The sequence below is a fragment of the Uloborus diversus genome, chromosome 6 (assembly GCF_026930045.1).
Source record: "Uloborus diversus isolate 005 chromosome 6, Udiv.v.3.1, whole genome shotgun sequence".
Lineage (NCBI taxonomy): Eukaryota > Metazoa > Arthropoda > Arachnida > Araneae > Uloboridae > Uloborus > Uloborus diversus.
In genome coordinates this window covers 81,970,152-81,996,105 of record NC_072736.1, presented here as the reverse complement: position 1 = coordinate 81,996,105, position 25,954 = coordinate 81,970,152, and the positions used below count along the sequence as shown (strand labels likewise).

The window sequence follows — 25,954 nt, the reverse complement described above, 5'->3', positions numbered from 1 at the left end:
ACGCAGCTAGTTGAATCAATACATGAAATACACCGCCAGCTCAGTCAATTCCAGCCGAGGACTGCAGTTTCGTGCATATTAGCACTCATCAGCCCGGCATAGGAGTGACTGAGCTAAAGGTGGGAAACCTCTTAAGGAAGCTAAGAGTGTCAAACAAACTGGTAGCTAATAAAGAATTAACACTGACCAGACAAGTGACTGAAACAATGGTTCGGTTCAACACGAATACTGAAGGCAAGGCAGGTATATTCAGTAAGTTACCGCCCTACAGCCAGGGCTAAGGCAGCAATACATGAAATACACCGCCAGCTCAGTGAATTCCAGCCGAGGACTGCAGTTTCGTGCTTATTAGCACTCATCAGCCCGGTATAGGAGTGACAGAGCCAAAAGGACTGAAGCTAGAAAACTGAAATTTGGCACATACAGTGGCTCCCAAAAATGTTCGTACACCTTGAAATTTTGTAGTAAAACCAAACTAACGCAAAACTGAATTCGAATATGAAGTCCAATTTTTTTTAACACCATTCCTATGCCATTCTGAATAAAACCTAGCATTTTTTTTTTCAAAATATTACCAGATTTTATTTTTGAAATTAAAAAAAGAACCGAAGAGACAGAGAAAAGATACGCCACATAAGTCATCGTACACTGAAATATTTTCGAATAAATTCGTGATTAAAAATTATCATATGTGATTTTTTTGTTATTTTTGCATTGTAATGTAAAGTCATTTGCCGTTAATTTTTTGTGTATTTATTAACAAATATTCTGCTTATTTTAAAATGGCGGGTACGCATAGAAAACAACAAACACGATTCGAAATTTGATTTTTTTCCCTTACAGTAGCCATAAATTGGTTTGAAATGTCTAAAGTGAAGTGCTTGATAAAATGCTTTAAAGACAAGAATCTGATCGAAAACATGGTAAGAAAAGGTCAACTGGCAAAGTTAACAATGCGTGATCGGAGGTTTACAGTTAAAAAAATTATGAAAAATACATATTTGAGTGCTGAAAAAGTTTCTGCAGAATTGAATGAAACATTTTACGTTTAATTTTCACCTAAAACTGTTCGCCAAGTTCTCAGATTAGCTGGAACATCTGGGACCTCTTCCCGCAGAAATTTTCTTGTTCGTGAGAAAAACAGTAAGCTTACGCTTTCCGTCGTAATATCAATGACAAATAAGCTCAAAACGTTTTGGAAAACCGTCTTACTTATAGATGAAAATAATTTCAAAATTTTTGTTAAATTGTTGTATAATTGTAAATAGAAGAAAAAATGAGGAATTTCATCCTAAGAACTTAGTTGGCTCAGTTAATCAAGACGTTGAAGGTGTTCTAGTGTGAGGGTGCATTACAGCATCAGGACTTGGAAATTTGGAATTTTTTGATGAAATAATGAATTATGCTGTTCATTTAAATATTTTTAAAAACAATTTCAAACTATCAGCCCAAAATTTGGTAATCGGAAATAACTTTGTTTTTTATCAAGATAACGATAAGAAGCACACGTTTGCGTTTGGGGCCTCAAAAATTGTCCTTAAGCTTAGAAATATCTCCTCAATCGCCAGATGTAAACTTAATGGAACGTATTTGGGGATATCTGGTAGCTAGATTACGAAAATACACCATTAAAACGAAAATCGAACTAGAAACAGTAAGACTCGAAGTGCGGCTGAATACTTTCTCAGAAATTGCACAAAAAAAGAAAGAAAAAACAATGAAATCTATTCCCACACGTTTAAAAGCCGTTGTTGATACTGCATGATATTTCACTAAATAATAACTTTGTAAAAAGTTAGATTATTTACTAATTTTTTGACATTTTTTCAAAGTGTACGAAGATTTTCGTGAGATAAAATTTCCGGCAATTTTTGGTTTTTGATTTTTTTTAAATTATGTTTTAATGTTTTATTAAAAATTTTCATGTAGTTGTGTTAAAAATAGATCATAGATCTTGTAATAAAATACCTGTTTCGAAAGATTAATTTTAACCAATGGATAACGGCCTATCTCATTGAAAGTCGTAGGTGTACAAACATTTTGGGGAGCCACTGTAAATATGATTTCCGCAAACATACATCGATGACTCGCAGTAGCATCCCATCGGGGTGCCCTTGTCTTAACTTTAAGATATTATATCGCACTCGTTTTATAAATAATTTCGTCGCCTGATAGTTCTCCAACATAAGACTAAAAAACAGAAAAATAAAATAATAGTTTAAAAAACTAAAAAAACACGCTTTCGTAGCAAAATGAACTGAAAAATGAAAAATAATCTTTGGATGATAGTAGTTGACCAATCACTTAATTTTAATTTAATACAAAAAAGCGTGAGAGACTTCTTATCAGTTGTCTTGAATTTCTTCCATTTGTTGTCCAAGCAAAAATGTAAATAGACAGCACCCCACGCTTTTTCATATTACATTAAAATTAAGTGATTGGTCAACTACTATCATCCAAAGGTTATTTTTCATTTTTTAGTTCATTTTGCTACGAAAGCGTGTTTATTTAGTTTTTTAAACTATTATTTTTTTAAAAAGAAACTTCTCCATTTTTTGCGCGAGATTAATTTTAGATTGAAGAAAAGATGTTCAATATTATTTGTTGCCATTTCTTGCTTGGTAATCTAAAAGTAGAATTTCTTGCAATCGGTTTTTAATGCATTGAAGCTTTGGCTGTAGCAAGGCATTTAAAATGTATTTCCCTTTTGATTAGGTTTTCGCAAGCCGATGTTTTCAAGTACGATTTTAAAACAATCTGACTCTTACTGGTTTTGTCAACGTTATTTTTAAATGTGAATACAGTCGAGTCCCGACTTACGCGAGGGGTGCGTTCAGGACTCTTCGCGTAAGTTGAAATTTCGCGTTGTAGAAAAGGGTATGTATACAAATCTTTTTGAAACATACCAAATTCTTTAAGATACTTATAAACACCCCTCAAACTGCTTTAAAGCATTCCTCAACAAAACATTAAAGTTTCTTATAATTAAAAACTGTACTTTTACTGTTGAAATTAAAACATAAAAAAGCTGCTTCATTCAACATAAAAAACGGTTAAGATGCACAAAATAAATGATCTCAATGGCAGGGAAAGACATAATACATAACTTATCACTACACTAAAAAAAATCCGGAAACGTTTCTGAGTATATCGTGCAGCTGCGGTTCATGAAATTTTTAAAAACGTTTCTGAGTATTTCGGAATTATCTTTCTGTAATGTCCAGAAACGTGTCTGAGTATTTCAGAATCCTCTTTCAATGTTTCTGAGTATTTTGGAATACTCTTTCTGTAATTTTCAGAAACGTTTCTGAGTATTTCGGAATCCTCTTTCCGTAATTTCCAGAAATGTTTCTCAGTATTCTGTGCAGCTGTGGTTCATGAAAGTTTCGAAAACGTTTCCGAGTATTTCGGAACTCTCTAAACAATTTTCAAAAACGTTTCCGAGAATTGCAGAATCCTTTTTCCGTGATTTTTTCTAAAATATAATTCTTTACTATAGTATTGCATACCATATCAGTTTCAGTTCTTTCATATCTAACAGCAATGAAACAAGCAATTTTAGAATCATTTGTGGATTTTTTTTTTTTCTGAATGTCTAATGACAAATAGCATGGTTAACAGCATAATATATGCACAGTTATACATTTTTGAAAATTTATGAAATAATATAGTAGTTTTATTCCTAATCACAAAATCGTCAGGGGAGGGCAGGGGGGGTACTTTCTCAAAAGTGGGACTGTTTCTTAAACAATCTTAAACTTCAGTTTTTCTCTCAATATTTTCAAGACAAAATTATCAACATATTGTATTTTTAATGCAGAACTTAAAAACATATCTTGTATCAAACTTGATAGCTTTTATTTTCGGATAAAATTTGACAGAACTTACCTTCGCTTCGCGTCAAGTCTATTTCTCTGACGAATAAAGTGTATCGAAAAGTGCCAACAGAGAAATTGGTGAATTTAAATATGACACCAAGTCCTCCTGTTGGAACCATTCGGGTTGATTCTTCTGTTCTTGCGCTTTTCCAGTTCATCACAAATATAAATACTTAATCAAAATAGGTTACTGATTTTATTTTTACAATGTGCGCAAAATGCATTATATATTTTATTTATTAAAACATTGAATTCTATTGCATGATTACTCCATTTCATATATACGAGATTCCCTCTCCCCACACCATAAGAGTGATGGTGAACCCATAAAATGCTATAAAGCGCCCTCCCCCCCTTAAAAAAAAGCAATCCCTGAAAATGTCAATGGCAGTCTGCGTGGTGAACGCCCCTCGTCTTCTCCCCATATGTACATTGTATATTAATAACATAGTATTTAAAAAATGATCACTTTTAAAACAATGACATGAAATAATATTTCTTTTTATTTCGGCTTGTAAATGCAGCTGTTCCTTTTTTGCCACTGACTCATTCCTCCTGACTGTCCTATATTAAACTAGTATATCCATGAAGGAAATGTTATTTACCGAACAACTAATGTCAAGGAATTTTTTATTGTCAACCACATTTAACAAAATGAATAAGCCCATGAATTAATTGCATAACTATGTCGCTTACTAATAGATAACTGGGCCATTTTCTAATGGTATAAATATTTTTAAATAAATGAATAAATTATAATAATAAAAAAAAAAAATAATACTGGCACATTTTCTGTGAAGCATATTACAATACTAGAAAACATTTGCATTACCATATTTTTAATGAATTAAACAATTGTTTTTTTTTTTTTTTTTTGAACCAATGTATGTATATCCAAGTATTTCGAAATAACTTTTCTGTGATTGCTTTTCAAATGTAAATCTTATTTCTTTTGCATAATTAATCAGTTTCAATTGGTTGCAACAAATAGTACACTGCGCACATAGGTATGTAGGATAACTTTAAATTAATTCGATAAACCCAAAAACAGTTACAATTGGAGCCTTATCAAATACAAATCAACAAAAATATAAATGTATATAACAACATGTTTTAAAATATTCATTAATACTTACAATTGAACTCGTTTCATTAAGTATAAAAACGGGTGTTGAAACTATTCACGCTTGAACACACAATATATATGTAATCATGATCGCACCGGAAATTGTAAAGAAGCAAATCGTTATTAACTAACTTAATAGCTGCGTACATCGTCTAAAAAATCTAGGGCAGCCCAAAATGCAAAGGCGTAAAATTAGTTTCGACACAATTTACTACTATCTAGACATGAATTAACAAGCAATCCAATGCTAAACAGTTGCTGACTGCAGCAACCATAGATAAGGAAAAAAATAAGCTCTCGTTATTTCCGACTCACTGGCGCCAGTGTTGGAAGGATAAAATACGTTTCGAAGCATTGCGCCTCACTTCCGCTTCTAGATTTTTTGAAAAACAAAAAGCTTTCTGAATAATGAGGAGTTCGCTATTGGATGAAGGATTCTTATTATTTCGGAAACGTTTCCGATGTACCCAGAAACGTTTCCGAAATTTGTTACAGTGTGAACACGCATCACTTGACATAACTTTCATTTTGAATATACTTTTTTTTTAACAAGAAACAATACTTGAAACAAGACTAATAAGTAGTTTTCCAAATAATTAAACCAGGCCATTTAAAGTAAAAAAAGTCCGCCAAATGAAAAACCCAATACGAGTGATTCACCAAACAGACTTTAAATGATCCTTTAACGTGTAAATTTATTTGCTAAATGAATCTATCGAGTCATAAATAAATTCGAACGTTCCATTAAAATAGAAATTAAAAAAGACGGAGATAACATGACGACGATGTAAGTATTTTTTAAAAAAATTCTTACATGTCTAACAGTTTACGGGGTATGCGAATTCCTTTTTTTTTTTTTTTTTTTTTTTTGTCCTAGATGTACCATGTTTTTTAATTACATTGTTTTTCTGCTAGGGGAATTTCGTTTAAACGTTCTCGTTAGGAAGATCGGATGGCTAATCGGTCGGAGTTCGCTTTGCTCGTAGGGTTGAGTGGGTTACTGTAGCGCGATTGCTTGGCGAGTTTGGTGATTAACAATAGAGTTGCAAGATTATTTTACAATTTGAAGCTACTGTTCATGTAATTTAATGTCTTTTTTGTCTACTTAAAAAAATATTTAAGTTGCAAGTAAATATTTTTAGGATTTTAAAGGGTTTTTACGCATTTTAGAGAAAGATAATTATTATTTTACGTCAGAGGGGGGATTCCTTTTAATCAAGGTTTTTTTTTCTTTGATCGGATCGCTAATCGACCGTTGTTCGTTTCACTCGCTAATCGGCTGAGTTACGGTAGCGGGGTCACATAGCGAGTTTGGCGATACACAATAGATTTGAGGAACTATTTACTTTCAAAAGCTGCTGTTAATGTAATTTGATGCCTTTTTTTGTTTATTAGGCGCGAAAAAATTTTTATTGAAAAAAAAGAAATTGTTGCGTCACTCGCAACAGGGTTGGGTTCTGGTAGCGTGGTCACTTGGCGAGTTAGGCGAAAACAGTAGTTGGACGACTATTTTAAGTCTTAAAGCAACTGTATGTGTAATTTAATGTTTCGGTGAAATGCTTTGAAATCCAAAGAAACATTTGATTTGTTTTTAACCAAATGAAATATACTACTTTTTCTTTTTTCTGAAGACAATTTTCGAATGTCCCACACGGGGAATTTTTTTCTTTTTTAGTTAGACAGATGGGATAGCTGATCAGTCTGCGTTCGCTTCGCTCGATACGGTAGCGTGGTCGCTTGACAACAAACTATAGAGTTATGGAATTACTTTACACTATTCGCCCAGTGGTCGAACTTCGACCATATTCATAAAAGAATATTTGAGAAAACTTGTTCGAATTTTATTATTTCCAATATTTTTATTTCTACTCCTACTCATGTTTACTGCATATCTGGAAACATAATTTTTTTTGTACACACATTACCAAACAGTAATATTTTTTTCCAATTTTCCTTTTTGTCTGTTAGTCTCAAAATAAATGGATGAAAGGGGAGATATTTTGGTAATGGGCTCGTTTCCGAAATTTTAAAAGTATTTTTTTTTTTTCTAAAAGCGTGCTTAAAAACATAGATTTTGAATATTTTTAAAATATTTTGAAAAAAAAATAATTATTTTTAAACAATTATTTTAATTGCTGCGCAGATTGAAATTCATTTTTTACGCTTTCTGCACATGGCATCAAAAGCGATGAAATGCCATTCACTGATGCCAGCGCACAGCGTAAATTATCATAACCTGGAAACGCGGTTGACAGCAATAAGCGTAAACATTTAACGCGGCAAGACGTTACAAGTACTGTACATTCTCCATAGCCGTAAGAAAGTACATTACTTGTAACGTCTAAAGATCACGCTTTCTTTCCAAAACCGAACATTATAAAAAAAAAACTATGGAAAATAAAAGTTTCTTCTGGCTCCACGTTATTATTATTGTTATTATTTTGCTTGTTCTATCAATTTTAGTGACTAAAAGTAGTACTTTTAACTGAAGAAAACAATCCCATTGAGAAATTGGTGTGGTCGTCAAATTCTTGACTTGAATAATTTTATTTTGGACACCATGTTGCTTTGTGCTAACCGTATGCAAATAGATATTTGATTACTTTTTGTTTACGTATGCAAAGGAAAAACATTTTTCGCGCTGGCATTGGAAACAAAAAAATTAGTGCCAATAGATAAAAATCGCCAATTATCCAATTTTCGAAATCTTCGCGTATGAAATGAAACATCAAAACTCAGTTTATACGTAAAACTTCTGTGTGAAAAATATTACTCTTATAAAACTCTCATAAAATTCTTTTTCATCATTAGAGATATAAATTTCGAAGTATCAAATGAACGAACTCTACATGTGGCAACATATAACTGTCCATTCGAAAAACACTGGACGTTGTAATAATAGTACAATTTTTTAAAAAGGTCGTCTTTGTGATTTGTTTATGGTTAAGGGCAGTGTATAACTGATGTCACACTTTTCAACGTTTTCGACCCTCTCCCCCTTTGTCACAAAGTTTCGCACTTCACCATACCCCTTCTTCCCTTTATCACATGCCACGCTGCTTTTCATAAACGTTCCTATTAAAAAAGTCTTGTTGTCACATTTTCCCTATTGTGTGTCCCTCTTGACATTTCTTTCCTCTCCCTTGTCACAAACTGTTACTGTTGGTGAACCCCACCTTAAAGCTTGACTTCATTCGTAGACAGCCTTTGTTTTGTGTAAACCCTGTGCAAATGTATTTTTCCCTACTCTTTATTTACGTATGCAAAGAAAAAACATTTCTCGCGCTGCAACTGGTGCCGAAAATTTGATGCCAATACATGAAGAGAGCCAATTTCGAAATCTTCCTTTTATGAAAAAAAAAATCGTCTTTGTGATTTGTTTACGGTTTAGTGGAAAACTGACTAATGCACCTTTCAAAATTTTTTATCCCTCTCCCCTTTGTCCCAAAGTTTCAAACTTCACCACACCCTCTCTTCTCTTTGCCACATCTCACACTGTTTTCATATACGTTCTTATAAAAAAAAAAGGCTTGATGACATATTTTCTCCATTGTATGTCCCTCTTGTCATTTATTCCCTCCCCCTTGTCACGGACGATTACAATTAAATGAACCTCATCTTAAAGAGGCACTTCATTCGTAGTCAGCTCCTTGCAAATAGACATTTCTCAACTTCTTTTTTACGAATGCAAAAGAAAACAAATATTTCTCACCCTGGAATTGGTGCCAAAAATTTGACACCAATGGATAAAGTTCGCCAATTTCACAATTATGGAAGTCTTCTTGAATGAAATAATACCGCAAAACTCTTTTAATACGTAAAACTTCTTTGCATACAATATTCTTTGTAAAAGTAGGCATGAACTTTGCCGTTAGAAATATAAAATTTCCAACAGTCAAATGAACGACCTCTACTCGCGGCAACATATATAATTGTCCATGCGAAAGCACTGGACGTCGTAACCATAATACGCCAATTTTATCAAAAGTTTCACTTTAAGATCTGTTTGTGATCATAGCAACTGCAGGTATTATTGGGAGCGGTTTTTTTTTTGTTGAGCAATCACGATTGCTTATTGTTCTCATTTGACTGTTTTTGGCGTTACGCTGATTTTATTTTCCCGCCAGCACCGAGCACCCTGCAGCATCACCGTCGACAGGCCGCCTCACGATGCTGCTCCTCTTGGGAAAACCGTGTCCAGGTTGCGTCCATATCCTACACACACACACACATACATACACACACCTACACATGCACACACTCCTACACACACACATACACACACTCATGCCTGCACACAGACACAAACACACATGCCTACATACACACACACGAACGCCTACACACACACACGTACGCCTACATGCACACGCACAGCACTGCATACACAGCACTCACACACATGCATACATACACTCACACACACACGCACCCACACACATGCGCCTACACAAAAACACACGCGCATGCATACACACACACGCTCGTGATTGCGAAAAACATAATTTGAATTCAAGATGCCAAAAATTCAAATTAATATATATATATATATATATATATATATATTAAGGAGGTGATTTTATCTAAACTAAAAGTCCTCCCTCACTCCAGAAAATGATTTATTTAAATATTAAATGCTCGAAAATATAATTAAAATGAAAATATTTTAACTTCCCATTGTTACCCAAAAAGCCTCAATAATAAAACCAAATGCAATAACTTAATTTATCTATGCTCAAGCGAGAAATGGCAACACATAACGTCATCCAGCAATTTCTTCACGCTTACTAAGTCTCGTGAAAAATCAAATAAAAATGAATTTTCGCTAACTTATAATTGCTTCTAGCTCCTTTTCTAGTCATTTTAGAGAATTTCCGTTTTTGAGCCGTAAAACGGGGGTTAAATGTTTTTAGAAGTATTTTTCACGATCTTTCCAACCATACCAAAGTCGAAGCACTAAAATGCATTTTTCGTGTAGAAAAAGCGGTTTAAAAATGAATTAAAACTTCATAAAAATGTTTCACGCTTCCAACAATGAATTTCAACAATGGAAAAGAGATAAAATTAAAATTTTTGAGTTTCGCTAACTAAAAAACTATTATAACTTTTTTCTAGTGGATTCAGGTTATTGGACCATGTGCGCTCTGACAATTTCTTCGTTAGGATTATTTTTTAAAGACCTTTCCAACCATATCAAATTCGAAAAAAATGGACCATCCATTCGCTTAAAAAGAGCCATTTAGGACAAAAATTCGTTTTCAATTAATCTCTCTGTCAATTAGCGTTCGATTTAAAAAACTTTTATTGATGACACTAAAACTCGGCAATAGCTACTAAACAAAAAAAGAATGAAGGAAATCGGTTCACAAACAGAGGAGAAATCGGTACCGAAAGAAAACGGCTTGCTTATTAATATATGAATATTTTTAAGATGCTATTTGCTGTCTTTTTTGTTTATTTGGTGAAGCATTTTAAATCTCAAAAGAAAAAAACAAGGGCAGGGTTACGGTAGCGTGATTGCTTGGCACGTTAAGTGATGAACTGTACAGTTAGAGGATTATTTTGAGTTTTAAAGCAACAGTAAATCTAATTTAATGTTTTGACGAGTAGTTTTAAATACCAAAGAAACTTGAATATATTTTTTTCTCTTTGAAAAGGTGTGTACGCATTTTAGTTTAAAAAAATGATCGTTTCACATCAGTAGGGGGGGGGGGAGCGTGGATTTTTTCAACAGACTGCCTTTAAATTCTAAGTTTCAAAAACTAAGTTTAATTTTGAGCGAAAATAATGGAATAAACGCTACATTTAGCAAGATTACAACAAATTAAAATAAGAACATAAAAACATAAATATAGTAAAACAAACTATATCTAACTATTTAAACTACAGAGATTATAAACATCTAATAATAATAATAATAATAATACTTAATAATAATTTTAAAAAGACGAGAAACGAATATAAAAATGTGAAGTTTTAAAAACCATGTAAAGAATTTTTAATGAAATAGAAAAAAAAAATAAATAAAATAAATAAATAAAATAAATAAAATAACAATAAATAATTTTACCTTCATGGTGATGGTTTACTTGAAAATACTTCTGAAGTTGATCCTTGTTTAAGCTGATGTGGAACTTTGGAAATGAAGGCTATAATAGAAATTAAACACAAAATGTTTTAAACTGTTTCAAAAATTTAAAACTAAACTCAAAAAATTTATTTATTTATTTATTTATTTTTGCTATTTTTGTTTTTTATTTAAAAGAACATAATTAATAGCCAAGCACAAAAAAAAAAAAAAAATCAGTTGATTTTGGAGATAACCTCTCTCTCAAAAAAAAAAAAAAAAAAAAAAAAAAAAAAAAAAAAACCGGTCAAGAAAACGGCCGATGAAATAATGTGGAATCAACTTTCAGCTTCATGAAATTTTAAGCAGCACTTTCACGTACCCGTCGTACTTGTACGTATTAACTGCCTTTTATTGGGTTTTAGTATTTTTCCCAACCAAAGAAACCGAGCAAGCAAGTAAAATTTTCTTTTGAACTCAAAAAATTTTCATACACATTTCATTGTCATGCAATTGGTAAACGATATTATGCTAGATTTCAATAGATAATTTTTTGTTCTGTTAACTTTCTCAAAAGCTTATGAGTTTTAAATATTGAATTCATAAAATTTCAAAAATAAAAGACTTCAAGGTTTTGATATGGGTAGTACGTTTGTCAGTCAGTCTGTCGAATTATGTGTCAGCTTTCTTCCTTTTCAGAGAACATTCCGATTTAACAAAATAATCTTTGTTAGAACGATCTCATCCAGGACACCACATTCCCATATTTTAATGTTTTGAGTAGAACAGCATTTTCGTTCAAGTTTGAACAGAAGGAAAAAAGTTCCAACGGATAAATTTAAAGCAAGAGGCTAATGAATAAACACCAAGACGAATAAACAGCTTATTATTTTAAACATATATAACATTACATTTTAAACATTATTTTAAACATATACATAATTTCAAAATTATCTCTTAGTTACACTTTAATAGAATATTTTTGCGGTATAACTTTGATATACCCCTCCAAAAATTACGCGCCAAATCTGGCACTCCCTGTGGACCATTTAGGGTTGCTGTTTCTTATTTTGGTGTTGCCAATTTAGGTTTTTTCAGCTTTTAGGTTTTTGTTGTTTCCAAATTTAATATTTTCTTGTATTTTGTACTATTTTTTGAGTTTTTTTTTTTTTTTTTTTTTTAAAGTTTTGTGGCAACAATTTTTGGATTTCATATATGTTTTAGCGCCATTTCTTTGTGAAGTGACCAAGCAGATTTCTGATTTACTGTATTTTGCTGCAAATCTGGTTGTATTTTCCAATTATATATTTTTTCCTATTAATTATTTTTATCTTTCAGTTTTCAATATGCCTACTAAATGTAGTGTTGTTGAAAAGTTTCAGGGAATTTTGTGCAATAAAACAGGTATTTTGCTTGGCGAGAAAAAAAAGTCGCCAAATTTCCGATTTGGGGGGGTTTATCAAAGTAGTTCCATTTTTGCTGTTATGTACCGAATGTTATAACGATATTATGAGTTTCTGAAAAGAAAAAAAATTGCCCCAAACTATTTTATATTTCACAGTGTACAAGTTACTGGCGATAAACATCTTAATATGTTTCTTTACTATGCCCCGTTATCGATTATTGGCATAGATGAGGCAAGGCTTCACTCGATACGCGTCTTATATTGATATAGAAGAACGTATCAAGTGAAGCATTGGATGAGGATAAAAATCCTAAGAGAGCAATGATATTGAATAAATTTCAGGCTTGCTCCAGAGAAGCCTTGATTCAAAATTTTCATTATGATTACTATTAACATTACTGTTGCAAGGCAACAAAATTTGTAACAATGGGTTTTATATTTAAATATTTAATGCGGAAATTACATGAAATTTGCTATTTTCCATCCTAACCGAAAAAATAATTTTGTTTCAGGATTTTAATTTTTCAGCGTTAAATTGTACCTTAAGATTAAGCAAATCATTTAGTGAAATCCAGAAGTCCCTAAGTGATACAGTTGCTGAAATATAAGCAAAAGCAGGCCTCAGATTGCTCCATGATAATCAGGCCAAGTATAATAAAAGTGCTTGGTTAAAAACAAAACCTATGCAAATAGAGAAGATCGGTTCAGTGCTAAACATGGTAGTGTTTCCAAACTATCTCTTTATATTAAAGAAAAAAGTAAATTGCCTATTATTGCCTATTAAAAGGGTGAAAAATAACTTACGCATATTAATATTATGTATCTTTGGAAAAGGTAGAATTTTCTGCGTTCTACGCAATTTGTTTCAATGCTCTAAATTAAATATGGCAGGAGTTATTTGCGTTCTTAGCTCGAACTTTTTTAGGTTTAGCTAAAATTTAGGCACTACTTTCTTTATTAAATCTATCAGTAAAAACTGAAGGAATTGTCCCACAGTTTTCTTTTTGACACCACTGGAAAGACCTGCTTTTTTTACTCCAGATCTTTATCGACCTATGGTAGAAAAACTTAGTTTCCATCTCCAAAGAAGAAAAAATTACAAGCAGATTTAATCAAGTTCGAGAAATCTCATTTCCATTCAATTTATTGATGTTTTATTGGGCATTGCCATAGTTACGTCTTTTTGATTCGATAGTTTCTTCTTTCTTGTTCACAAATTTTAAGGGTTCCGATTTTAACGGAAAATCTTAGGCTAAACTCAATTCAAGCCCCGTAGAAACCACGGATCTAAAAGCGACTTTTCAAACGTACATAACTGCAGTTTTGCAATGCTGAGGAGCCTCCTGTCCCTTATAGCTCTGCAAGTTGGTACACATTTTTTTGAAACCGAGGGAAAGGGGTGTTGTTTGTTCCAAAGGGAGTTCATAATGCGTTTTTAATCTGTTTCTTTCTAATTGACGGTTTAAATCTTTGCGAATCAAATAAGATTGCGAAGCAATCTTCGGGAGTTGGTGAGCGCTTTGAGCAATGGTACTAAGGGCATCCCCTAAGTATAAGCAGCAAGTTCACGATAAATATCATGATGAAATGTTTAAATAAAGCAAAAGTTTTCGAAGCATTGTTTGATTAGTAGTTTGACCTTTGCGGGACCGAAAAGTAATGCTGTTTTTTTTTAAATAAATAAATTTTTAAAAGTATTATTTTTAACCAATGATGAAATTACCCTCATTATCGATTGCCTTTTGCCATCTAGCATGCACATTTTCAATTCCGGTTAGATAAAAATCAATTGATTTTTGGAGCAAAATATCTGAAAATGGCATCTTGGATACAAGCCAAAATGTTCAAGTTTTTGTCTCACAGAAAGTGTTTTAGCAATCGGAAGAAAAGTAAATAAAATGGTGCAAATTTTGGCGAGAATATTTCCACTATTATCAGCAGAGAAAGAGTGATCCTGAAGTATGATAATGAAAGACCACACTGCTCAAGACAAACCCTGTAAAAATAATAATAATAATGAGCTGTGGTGGCCTGCTTCACGCACCACACTCACCTGACATTGCCCCATCTGATTTCCATTTTTTCCGATCTTTACAACAAATAATTCAATGAAATTTAAATTAATAGAATTCTTACCAGACATGAGATTTCTATAAAGCAATTAACCATTAAAAAAACAATGAGAATCCTCGTCTTTTTCACATTCCGAAATTTTACAAAATGATTCTGGAAAGAAAATAAGTAAAATTAATCTTTGTAAAATTGAGATCAAGACAAAATATTCAAAATTTCTTACACAAAAATAAATTTCAATGATGAGATGATGGAAACACTTAAAATTACAGAAATTGCCGTTACTTTTATAAGCAACATGACAAAAAAATAAATTACGTGACAGAAACTATTAAAGTTCTCACATTACTTTCGTTTAAAGCCGAAAAAAAAAACGAGAGGATGTGCACATCACATGACTTCATTTTACACCAATTTAATGTTATTTCCCCATTATTGGCAATTTTAATGTGATTCAATAGTTAACTCTCTAAACATCACTCTAACTCTCTAAACAAATGGCCAAATTGAAACCAGATTTTTTAAAAAAAATCGTCAAATTTGTCGCCAAGTCGGCGACAAGACTGGCGACATATCGCCAAATGTCCGCCAAATTGTAACACCACTTGAGTTTGCATCGAAATTAACAATGATTTCCCCCAAAAAAGTGCAAAAGACCCTTTAAGAAACACCCGAATGCAACCAAAAGGGGACGTGCACAACTAGACCCTACAAGGAGTCTGCGTACAAAATTTCAGCTTTCTAGGACTTACCGTTTTTGAGCTGTGCGAGATACATATGCACATATACATACGTACGTCACGAGAAAACTCACTGTAATTTACTCGGGAATCGTCAAAATGGATATTTCGGGCGTCTATACGTTCTTAGGTATATATTAGTGATGTGCCGGATCGTTAAAAAAGTAGATCTACGGATATGAATCCGGTCATTAGTGTCAAGATCCGCGGATACGGATACAGATACGGATCTAAATTTTATTTTTACTCAATTCAACTATCCAAGTGTAAAATTTGTTACGGAAGGTATTCCCGTCAGAATAATGGCAGTTTCTTCAAAAAATATCAACTGCGGCAAAAAATATAATCAAGACTATGATTTACTTTTTAAAGAAATTTCGTCCGACCGTCGAAATACAGAGCCGAGAACACCTTTACAAACAGTAAATAGAGAATTTAGTCTCACTTTTTTTAAAGGATGCCGAGAAAAAAAATGAAGAATAACAGAAACCCCAAATCAATAACAAAAAGTAATATTAAATTAAAAAAAAAACATGTCCCAGAGAGCCGACCTCCTATTAAGATGAATTTCACGGGTCAGAACACACGTTTTTCAACAAATATGAACTGACAGCAGTAAAAATTTTAAATCATTGAGCATTTTCTCCTTATCTTCCGACTATGAAATCGCTACCAATCACGCGTATAAAGGCTTAAAATTGCATTTAAATTTTACTTAACAAGATTATCACGGGACGCGGGAGCGTCCCGTCCCGCCAAGAAAACCGCCAAGCTTTTCAAAGTGAAGTGGTTGAGCTTCCCGCCAAACAAGATAAACAATTTAAAAGATCTATCCATATTTCAGAGGAATTGAAGGTGGGAGGAGGTTCTAATGGAAGTAGCTGTGATGAAAAAGGAGAAGAGGGAGGATGATAGTTTGGCAGATACTCAGCGGGCAAACTAGATATAATAACTTTTTATGGCTGAGAGTTTTTGGGTTTAGGATGCAGGTTTTCTTTTTTGTGCGGAAAAATTAAGGTTTTCTTGGCGAGGAAAATTTTACAACAGGGTTGTTTTTGATGAGTAGCTCCTACTGTACATAAATTGGAAGTTTCAAATAAATATCAAACGCAGAAAACTTCGTTCTTTCAATTAGGGCCAATATTTTTAACGTACGGGTAAATTTTTACTACCATAATTGTGAAAAACGTTAAATCGGATTTTAATTAATGTCTCCGGTAATTAAAGTTCTACAAAAACAAGGCCAAGCTAAGAACACTTTCGATCAAGTCACCTTTTGAACGAAAAATGAACTGTCAAACTCGGTTCATCTATTTAGGAGCTACGGTGCCACAAAAAGACACACTATGATACGCACTTTTAAAACTTATTTCCCCTTCCTTTTTGCAACGGAGGGGGGGGGGAGGGGATACAAATTGGCTTCTGAAATTATATCTTATAATTTAAATAGGGAATAAAACCTAATTTAAACGGAGTTTAAAAGTCTTTTATTCAAATATTTAAATTTTTTTTAGAATAGAAATGATCCGTTTAAGATCCGCCAAAAAAAGTAACGGATACGGATACGGATACAGATCTTTATTTTCCCTCGGATATCCGCGGATACGGATGCAGATATCCGGAACACTAGTATATATGCACGTGTGGTCGGTTCGAAAAAAGAACTCAACATTCATTCGGGGGTGAGCAAAATGGAAATTAAGGTCGATTTTTGAGTGAAATTTTTTTCGCGAATACAATACTTCCTTTTGTCTTTCTTCTATATCTAATATATACAGTGAAGCCTGTGTATAACGATACTGTCTATAACAATAACCTGTCTATAACATTTTTTTTTTTTTTTTGGCCCCAGCAAAATGTCAGCATGAATAATCAAACTGTCTATAACGATAACCTGTCTGTTACGATATTTTTTTTAGGTCCCAACAGTATCGATGTAGACAGGTTTTACTGTAGAAAAATGTATTAGATTCGTCAAATTTTCAAATTTTGACGGATTCGAATATTTTGAGGTGTGCTGAGACCATTTCGACCTATTTTTGGAAAATGTCTGTGTTCGTATATGCGTGACCGGTTTTTTTGTGGCCGCTCTACAGCAAAAACTACTGCATGAAATCGAACGAAATTTGATGCACATATGTGCCTCTATGTGAACTTGTGCTCATTGGTTTTTGGCGCGAATTCTTCCAAGGGGGGTGGGGCAATGGGAAGTTTTTTAAGTTTTGAGTGCCTGCTATTCCCTAAAAAGTAACTGGTGGAATCAAACAAAATTTGGTCCATATGTTGGCCCGTAAGATGCACAGGTGCTGATTTAATTTTGGTGTCAATAGCTCAAACGGAGAATGAGCTATAGAACGTTTTTTTTTCGTCACTTGTGACTGCTATATCTCAAGAAATAATGAACGAAATCAAACAAAAATCTATCTACAAGTAGTCCTTAGAAAGTACAAGAGCTGATTTTATTTTCACGTTAATAGCTAAAAAGGGGATGGTACAATCGAACGTTTTCTCGTTTTCATTGCGAGTGCTATATCTCAAGAAGTAATGCTTCGTTCTGGATGAAATTTGGAATAAATGTGATCCTATATCAAAACAAGCGATGGTTCAATTTTGGCGCCAGCCGCTGCAAGGGGGTTCATTTTTTTTTATTTTTATGCAACGATAGGAGAGATAAATTGTAATAGCCTGCGTATTTCGCGTGATTTTTATTGCTGGGAAATGATGGGAACTGTTATCTCACTGATTTAAAATGGTGCACTGATGGTGCAATATGCGTTGAGAATATTTCCACTATTAAGAGCAGAAAAAAGAGTCATCCTGAAATAGGATAAGGCAAAACCACACTGTTCCAGGCGAGCCCTTAAAACTTAAAGGAACTGTGGTGGGCTGTTTCGAACACAAATGATGCTTTTTGGCGCATCCTTGTGCCGCGTTTCCACGTTATAACAATCAAGAAGCGAATTAAAATTGCGCTCTACGCTTGCTATCAACCATATCGTTGCCAATACACGTGAGTAAAGATGCGAATTGAATATTTTGCTCTGTGAATGGCAACACAGAATGGCATTTCATCATTTGTGATGTCATCGAACAGAAGCATTAACAATGAAAGCTCGCTGATTTAAGTAATTTTTTAAAAATATTAAACTTAAACAAATTATTTAAAAAATGGTCAGATCCTATGTTTTTAAGCATGCTCTTTCAGAAAAAAAATACTTTTAAAATTTTGGAAACGACCCCATTGTTGGAAAATGACCATAAAATCGCGATGATTTAAACTTTTTAACTGTTGCCATCTTGTGTTTGGTAACAAATAAATGTTAGTAATTATTTTAAGCAAGGCTTTTAAAATAACTTTCAATTTTCATTCTTTGCTTTGCTTTTGCGATAAATCGGGAATTGGAAAGATCGTCAAGTTTTGGCCATAGACTAATAATAAGAGTAGACCGAGCTATGGCAACCCTTTTGCTGCTCATAAACCAAACCATGTGACTGGTGGATATCCTAGCAACAGCGAGCGTTAATCGTAGCAGACGATCAACGCCAGCGCGAAATAAAATAAATAGAATTGATGGAACACGGAAGAATGATCTTTTATAGAGTCCGATTTGTAAATTTGTTATTCTAAGTTGTAAATATTTTGTTAATATAGTGAGTTTTTCGTTTAGATAGCATTGTGCATTTTCTTTAGTCAATTTCAATAACTCTCTAAGCAATAAAAGATGCAAGCGACCAAGAAGAATCAGCAAACGGTAAGATTTTTACCTACAGTTTCAATTTAAGATACCGATTAGTACATTTTTGCGTTAACGCAAAACGTTTACGCCATTTCGTTCACGCCAACGCTGACAGCTCCAAATGAAATAAAAGTTACCGAAAACTGATCAAAAACTATTACTAATGTCAAAATAATGCATAACTAAAAGAAAAACAGTTCAATCTCTGCACCTTGAAGTTTTTTTTTAATGAAAACACATTGTCTTAAAATACATGTCGAGTGCCAAACTATAGATAATGCTGCCATCTAGCAACCATGCTGCCAAAGTCTTCGCCAAGCCCTTCCACTAGTCACATGATACATCTATGAACCAATTTTCTTTATCAGCAAGAATGAGAAAGCTCGGTCTACTCTTATTATTAGTCTATGGTTTTGGCGTGTGCAATTTTGTTTTTGTTGGGAATACTGCTTCTTCGTCAAGCATGGGGAGTAGGGTGCGTCTTAGTTTTGAAGATGTTATTTTTTCATGAGGCACCCTTTGATTTTGTTCCTTTGGATGAAAAAAGAAATTCACATATCATAAAAATAAAAATTGAATAAAATTTAGAAGTTGCTACCATTGCTGCAAAATTTGATTTTTTTTTTGCATTTTTTATTATAATATTTATTTATGTTATCTTTTTGTCATTAATTTTAATTAGTAATAAATTAGATTGTTACTGACTTTGAAATTATTTCATATTTTATTAAATCATGTAAATTAACTGTAGCTACAATCAACTCTCAACCTCTTTACTAACTGTTGGTTAGCATCTCAAAGAAACACAAGTTGTCAGTTAGGAACTCAAAAAGAAAATTTAAAGAGTTATATTTCAATAATCAAAAACAACATTATTGGAATCCATCATTAGATTATTTGCTTGACCTTGCTCTTGCTGACGATACTTTATGTAAGATTTCACTTCCAGGCGAAAAATTACTTCTAACTGAAAGAAAACTAGGAGTACAAGGTGAAATTGGTAACAAATTAATCTCTTTTAAAATGGCAACAGAACTTGAGTGAAAAGAAGAAATTTTGAAAGAAAGAAAATCATGAAGAATCTGAATCAACTGTAGTGAAATTATTATTATTATTATTATTTTTTTTTTTTTTTTTTTTTGCCTCAATTGTAACTGAATGTACTTTGACTGATTCTGAAGAACAAGAATATACAATAAAGTTTAGCTAGATTTGATCTTTTGTTGTTGAAAAGAATTTTCACTTGCAAGAGAGAAACTGTTGCTTCAAAAAATTTTATTTGACATCTACGTGTCATTTCTGAAGAGACAAACTCCAAATTGATCTCTTTCTTAAAGAGACCTAAAAGAACAACTCCTCCAATGAAACACTGAACATCAGACGTTGTGAAACTAAAACCAAAGGAAAAAAAAATAGAGGATTTCATTACTAACATTCAGATTTTTCACCATTAAGGTCTTTTCATCAAGTTTTTTGAGGAGATATTATCAAATAGTTTGGACGATGAGTAGCAATCAGAAAAAGGCTTGTATATTTCAGATTACTAGAAACAAAGGGAAAAAAATTACAATATTGGTGAATGTAAAAGAGTGAAATTGTAAACCAATGATATAAATGGCATAGTGGAACTTTTGCATGATTTTTGTTTGACATTGTTACACAGCATAGCAACCATGAAGTGCTTATTATTTTTTTGTATGCATAGGAAATAAGTATTTGGGTTATTTTTCTACCTTAACCAACCCAAATTCATGTTGATGTCAAATATTGCAATAGAAAATTGGGAATATATTTTTACTCTATTTTTTCACATTGAATGAAATTTTAATCGCTGGTAGCAACCTCTAAATTTTGTTCAAATTCTATGAAGCTTTTGAGTGAGTGTTTTTTCATCAAAAGGAAGCAATTAAAGGGGTGACCCATAAGAAATTCAAAATTTTTTCAAAAATTGCATTATAAGACGCACCCTAATGGGGAGGGATCAGAATCATAAGAAAGATATAGAAGAAAGTTTCGTGATGGCCACAACATACTAGTTAATTTTTGCACTTGCATACCTTTGCTTCTCACTGCCACATGTATATGCAAATTCTTAAAGTCGTAAGAAAGGCCATTGCCCCTTCCTAACCCCGATAACTAAGGATTATCTAACTAATCAGTTTACTATTAAAGGAAAAGATGATGGAATTTAAAAACGAAACAAATTTTATTTTCGTCCAGATACATTACAACAGGGTAGTTCTGTACACAAAAGACCAGTGCAGTGGAAGATCTTTAACTTATATATGAAGTTTAAAAAGTTTTCGTTCAAAAGATCGGACTGCTAATCGGTCGGAGTTGGCTTTGCTCACTGATCGGCTGGATTACAGTAACGTGATGGCTTGGCGACTTTTACTACAAACAATAGAGTTGCGTGATCATTTGCTTACAATTTAAAACTACTGTTAATGTAATTTATTGTACTTTTTGCTTATTTGGCGAAATATTTCAAATTGCAAAGAATTGTTTTTCGTTTTTAAAGAGTTTTTAGTCATTTGAGTTGAAGAATGTGTTTATTTTACATCGGGGTGGGATGGGTGATTTTCGTTTAATTAGAGAACTGTTTTTACTTTTATCAATTTTTTGAACGATATCATTTCGATTGTTTTATTCTTTGTCATATGGGGGATGTTGCAGCGGGATTTTCCGTTTTGTTCTAGATGGGTTATTAGTTTTTTACACTTAATATCAGAGGACACTTTTTATCTTTTGAGTATGGCTGAAGGAACAAACCATCAAGTACGGGATAAAAAATAGTTAATAAAACAACTGCTCAGTGGGTATTAGATAAATCAAGTTGTAATAAATATACGCATTCTGACACCATTTCTTTTTAATTATTTTTTTAACAAAACTGTTCAAACACTTGATAATTTATCGAAATTTTTTAACTTTTCAATTTAACAAGTTTGAACAGAACAACGTCTGTCGGGTCCTCTAGTAAACTATACAACGTTACTATGCGTCAGTACAGGGGGGGGGGGGGGAGGGAGCGTAAGCTAAACTTGAATCTAAATTCTGCTAGGCCTACTTTGGAAACAGTATTTGAGGAGGTACTATTCAAAACCACACATGTCCATTATTCACAAAAAACGTATTTCTACATAACCTTTTATGGAAAAATCTATTTTACATAATTATATAGTGATTTAGTTTCAGTAATACTCTTAAGAGAAAGCTTTAAAATGTAGGAAGACCAGTACACTTGTAATTAGGTTTTTAAATTAGGACGTCTCTTCATTTGAAGGGATTTAATGGACAAGTTTTTCTTTGATTAAAATCGTAATGGATATGTTTGTTTTTGAACGAATTAAGGGCCTAAAACATTCACGGGCGTTCATCATAATCTCAACAGCTAATAGCATAAAGCTTGAAAGTGGACATGTGTGGTTTTGATTGGTACCTTCTCATTTGTAGCATAAATGAAAGTTTTGTTTCAATGCTTGTAGAATAAAGAAAATTTCCCCCAAAGAAAAAGAAACGGTCCCCGAAATGAAAGTGAGCTGCCCCTAACCTCAGAGGTAAATCGGGCCCTATCTATATTACCTACAGATTGTTTAATTCCTATTTCAGAAGGAAATGTTGATAATTATCTTCCTTGCAGGTTGTTTTAAAGCTTGACCACGGAGAGATGGCGGATGACCTTGAAGCGGAAACATCATTTGTATTATTTGTAATTGGTAGAATCAGCCAGAAAGCACCGAGTAGTAAGAGTCACGTTCTAGCTAATCCTATCTAGTACAAAATAATAATTACAATCTATTACAAAGGATGTTTCCATTTCAAGGACATCCGCCATCTCTCCATGGTGAAGCTTCGCACATATTTCAAAAGCATTGACATTTATTTTACTTGCAGATTGTTTTATTCTGTTTTACCAAGAGTTGTTTTTAACCCCTGACACACAAAGGAAGGGGATTATAAGTTTGACGTGTCTGTGTATCTGTGTGTCTGTCTGTGGCACTTTAGCGCCTAAACGGATGGACCGATTTTGAAAAAAAAAAATTGTTCGAAAGGAGAGTTGATCGAGAGTGTTCTTAGCTAGGTTGCATTTTTGGATGACATTAATTAACGAAGATATGAATTAAAAGAATTAAGAATTTGAGATATGAATTCGCCGATTGAGGGCGCTACTGTTGCTGGGGAGAGATTTTGCAGCTCCAGAGATAAGTGATTTTTTACTGTAATTGTTTATTTAACTGCTTTAGTTTCAGTATTTTTACTGTATTTTATCATATAATTAAGTATTTTTGTGCTTTTAAGTCTTATTTTTGATTAACTTGCTTTCTTAAAGTGTTTTTCTATTATTTGTAGCTAAGCCTAAATTGTGTTGATTTCTTGTTGTTAACCCTAAGTGCTCTGTTAAGTGTGTAACTTGTTTATTTTAATTTACTGCTTGTCTTATTATTTAGTAATATTTGTACCTTTTACTTGCTTTGCTTTCTAATTCTAATAAATAGCATTATTTCTTCAATTTTGTATTTTTGTATTGCCTTTTAAAGTGTACCATTTTGAGCTAGAATGGGAGTTAGGGGACAAGTGGATTTCTTGTGACCTATGTCAGATGTTCTGCTTGTTTAAGGGGAAGGATGAGTCTGAGAAGGATTTCATTTGCACTAAGTGTGTTGAACTCTCAGAAATCAGAGTTAGGATGCTTACTTTGGAGGGTGAGTTAGCATTAGGTTGTAGGCGTGCAGATGGGGTAAACACTCCAGAGGGAAAGGGGGAAGTTAGTAAAAAGGAGGTGGGCATTAGCTGTGTGTTAGATAGTGGAAATATTCCAGAGGTAAGGGAGGAAGTTATTAAAATGGAGGTGGGCATTAGCTGTGTGTTAGATAGTGGGAATATTCCAGAGGTAAAGGGGGAAGTTATTGCTGAGGTGACTGACTGGGGAACAAAGGGTATAATTTTGGAAGATTCAATGGTGCGTGAGGTGGGAAACTCAATAGGCAGAGTTAGACGTAAGGTGGCTAGATGTTGTTTGTCAGGGGCTCGGGTGAGAGCTGTAAATAGGGTTGCTGAAAAGAAGGGGGTATTTAATAAAGAGGATGCAGTTACTTTGTGGGTGGGAACTAACCATGTAGGCCATAGTAACAACGATGAATTTACAGAGGAATGGGATTCCCTGTTGGACAAAGCAACCAACTGTTCGGCAAATGTCCAAGTAGTTGGTTTGCTTCCCAGGTATGGAGTGCATAGGAGTTGGTTAAACCAACGGGCTAGGTGTATGAACCTGGTACTCAAGGAAATTTGCGTTAAGCGTAGTATCAGGTTTATTGATGTGTGGAGTAAATGTAAATGCGATTGGATTGCTAGGGATGGCCTGCATCTGAGCTCTACAGGGGTCAAAATGGTTAGTGGTTTGGTTTTAGAGGCTTCAGAATCAAAAACCTAAGCTGGAATGGGGGGCATGGTTTAAGGAGCAGAATTCAAAACGGTACTAAGTATTGGAATTTTAGTAGAAACGGAAATAGGGTGGCTAATAAGAAAAAATATTTTAACAGTTGGGCCTCAAATAATCGAGCAGCATTAAATAAAAGTAAGATGGGCTTACTTAAGGTTTTTTATACCAATGCCCGTAGTATTAGGAACAAGACGGAAGAATTGAAAAGCATAATAACAGACGAGAGGTTGGATATTATTGGAGTTACCGAGACATGGGCTACCGAAAGTGATGATGACTTATTATCTATTCCTGTTTTTTTTTTGTTTAGACAAGATAGAGTAGGTAAAAAAGGTGGTGGGGTTTTATTTTATGTCAGAGACACTTTAACTTGCAATGAATTGGTAATTAATGATAAACCTAATGAGATTGATATGAATTGGCCGGAGTTGATGAGCAATAAGGGCAAAAAACTACGTTTAGGGAACATTTATAGGCCACCCCACTTAAGCCAGAATCAAGATGAACACATGTTTAGTATTATTGGTGACATTTGTAGCAAGGGGTCAGTCATCATAATGGGAGATTTTAATTTTCCAGGAATTGATTGGAATAATTTTTACCATAGTAATAGCAGAGAAGAGGAATATTTGAAAGTAATTGGTGACTGTTTGTTAGATCAAATTGTAACTCAGGGTACTCGACAGGACGTAATTTTGGATCTAGTTTTCTGCGACATGAAAGGCTCTGTTCAGGGGTTGTGTGTAGGGGAACACATTGGAGATAGTTACCACAACAGTATTAGGTTTTGGATTAAATTTGATATGCACAAAGTAGAGAATTTTAGGTTTGTGCCCAATTTCAGAAATACTGACTTTGTGGCACTTAGGCAGAGTTTGCAAGCAGTTTTTTCTTCTGGATTGGACAATAGCGATGTGAATCTTCAGTGGGCAGAGTTTAAGGAAAACCTAGCGAAAACGGTTGGGGATCATGTTTCCTTTAGGAGAAAGGGTGTCAACACTAAAATTTGGCCAATGTGGTTCTCCAGGGAAACTAAAGAAGCTCTAAATTACAAGCAAGCCGCTTTTCATAGGTTTAGAGAAACTGGTCACAGTGCAGATAGGCTCCAATATTGTAAGGCAAGGCGTAAATTTAAGTATTTAGTACGGATTCAGGAAAGAGAGTTGGAGCAAAGACTGGCAGATAATATAAACAGAAATCCCAAGAGGTTTTTTGCATACGCTATTTCGGGGAAAGTTCGAAATAGTCATATTGGGCCGCTGGTTGATGAGCACGGAGTTTTAATTCAGGACGATAGTGATATTGCTAATGTTCTTAATAACTTTTTTTCGAGTGTTTTTAACGATAACTGTATCTCAACAGTTGACATCAACAAGACACAAGCTATAGTACAGCTTGAGGACTTTGTATTTTCCAGGGATGACGTTTTACTTCATTTGAAAAAAATTAAAGAGACTAAGGCTCCGGGACCAGATAATATTTATC

The 25,954-nt window shown here is 33.5% G+C and overlaps 1 protein-coding gene across 1 annotated transcript in view; it reads right to left on the bottom strand.

The window, feature by feature from the left end:
- LOC129224837 (A disintegrin and metalloproteinase with thrombospondin motifs adt-1-like) overlaps window positions 1-14,695 on the bottom strand; it is a 77,172-nt gene extending 62,477 nt beyond the window's left edge. Inside the window, exons 1-2 of the mRNA XM_054859384.1 lie at window positions 14,613-14,695; window positions 11,075-11,153 (exon numbers count right to left, since the gene is read on the bottom strand). Coding sequence (XP_054715359.1) covers window positions 11,075-11,153; window positions 14,613-14,645 — 112 coding nt within the window. The 5' untranslated portion in view covers window positions 14,646-14,695. The remainder of the gene's footprint in view (window positions 1-11,074; window positions 11,154-14,612) is intronic.
- Between the last annotated feature and the right edge of the window lie 11,259 nt (window positions 14,696-25,954).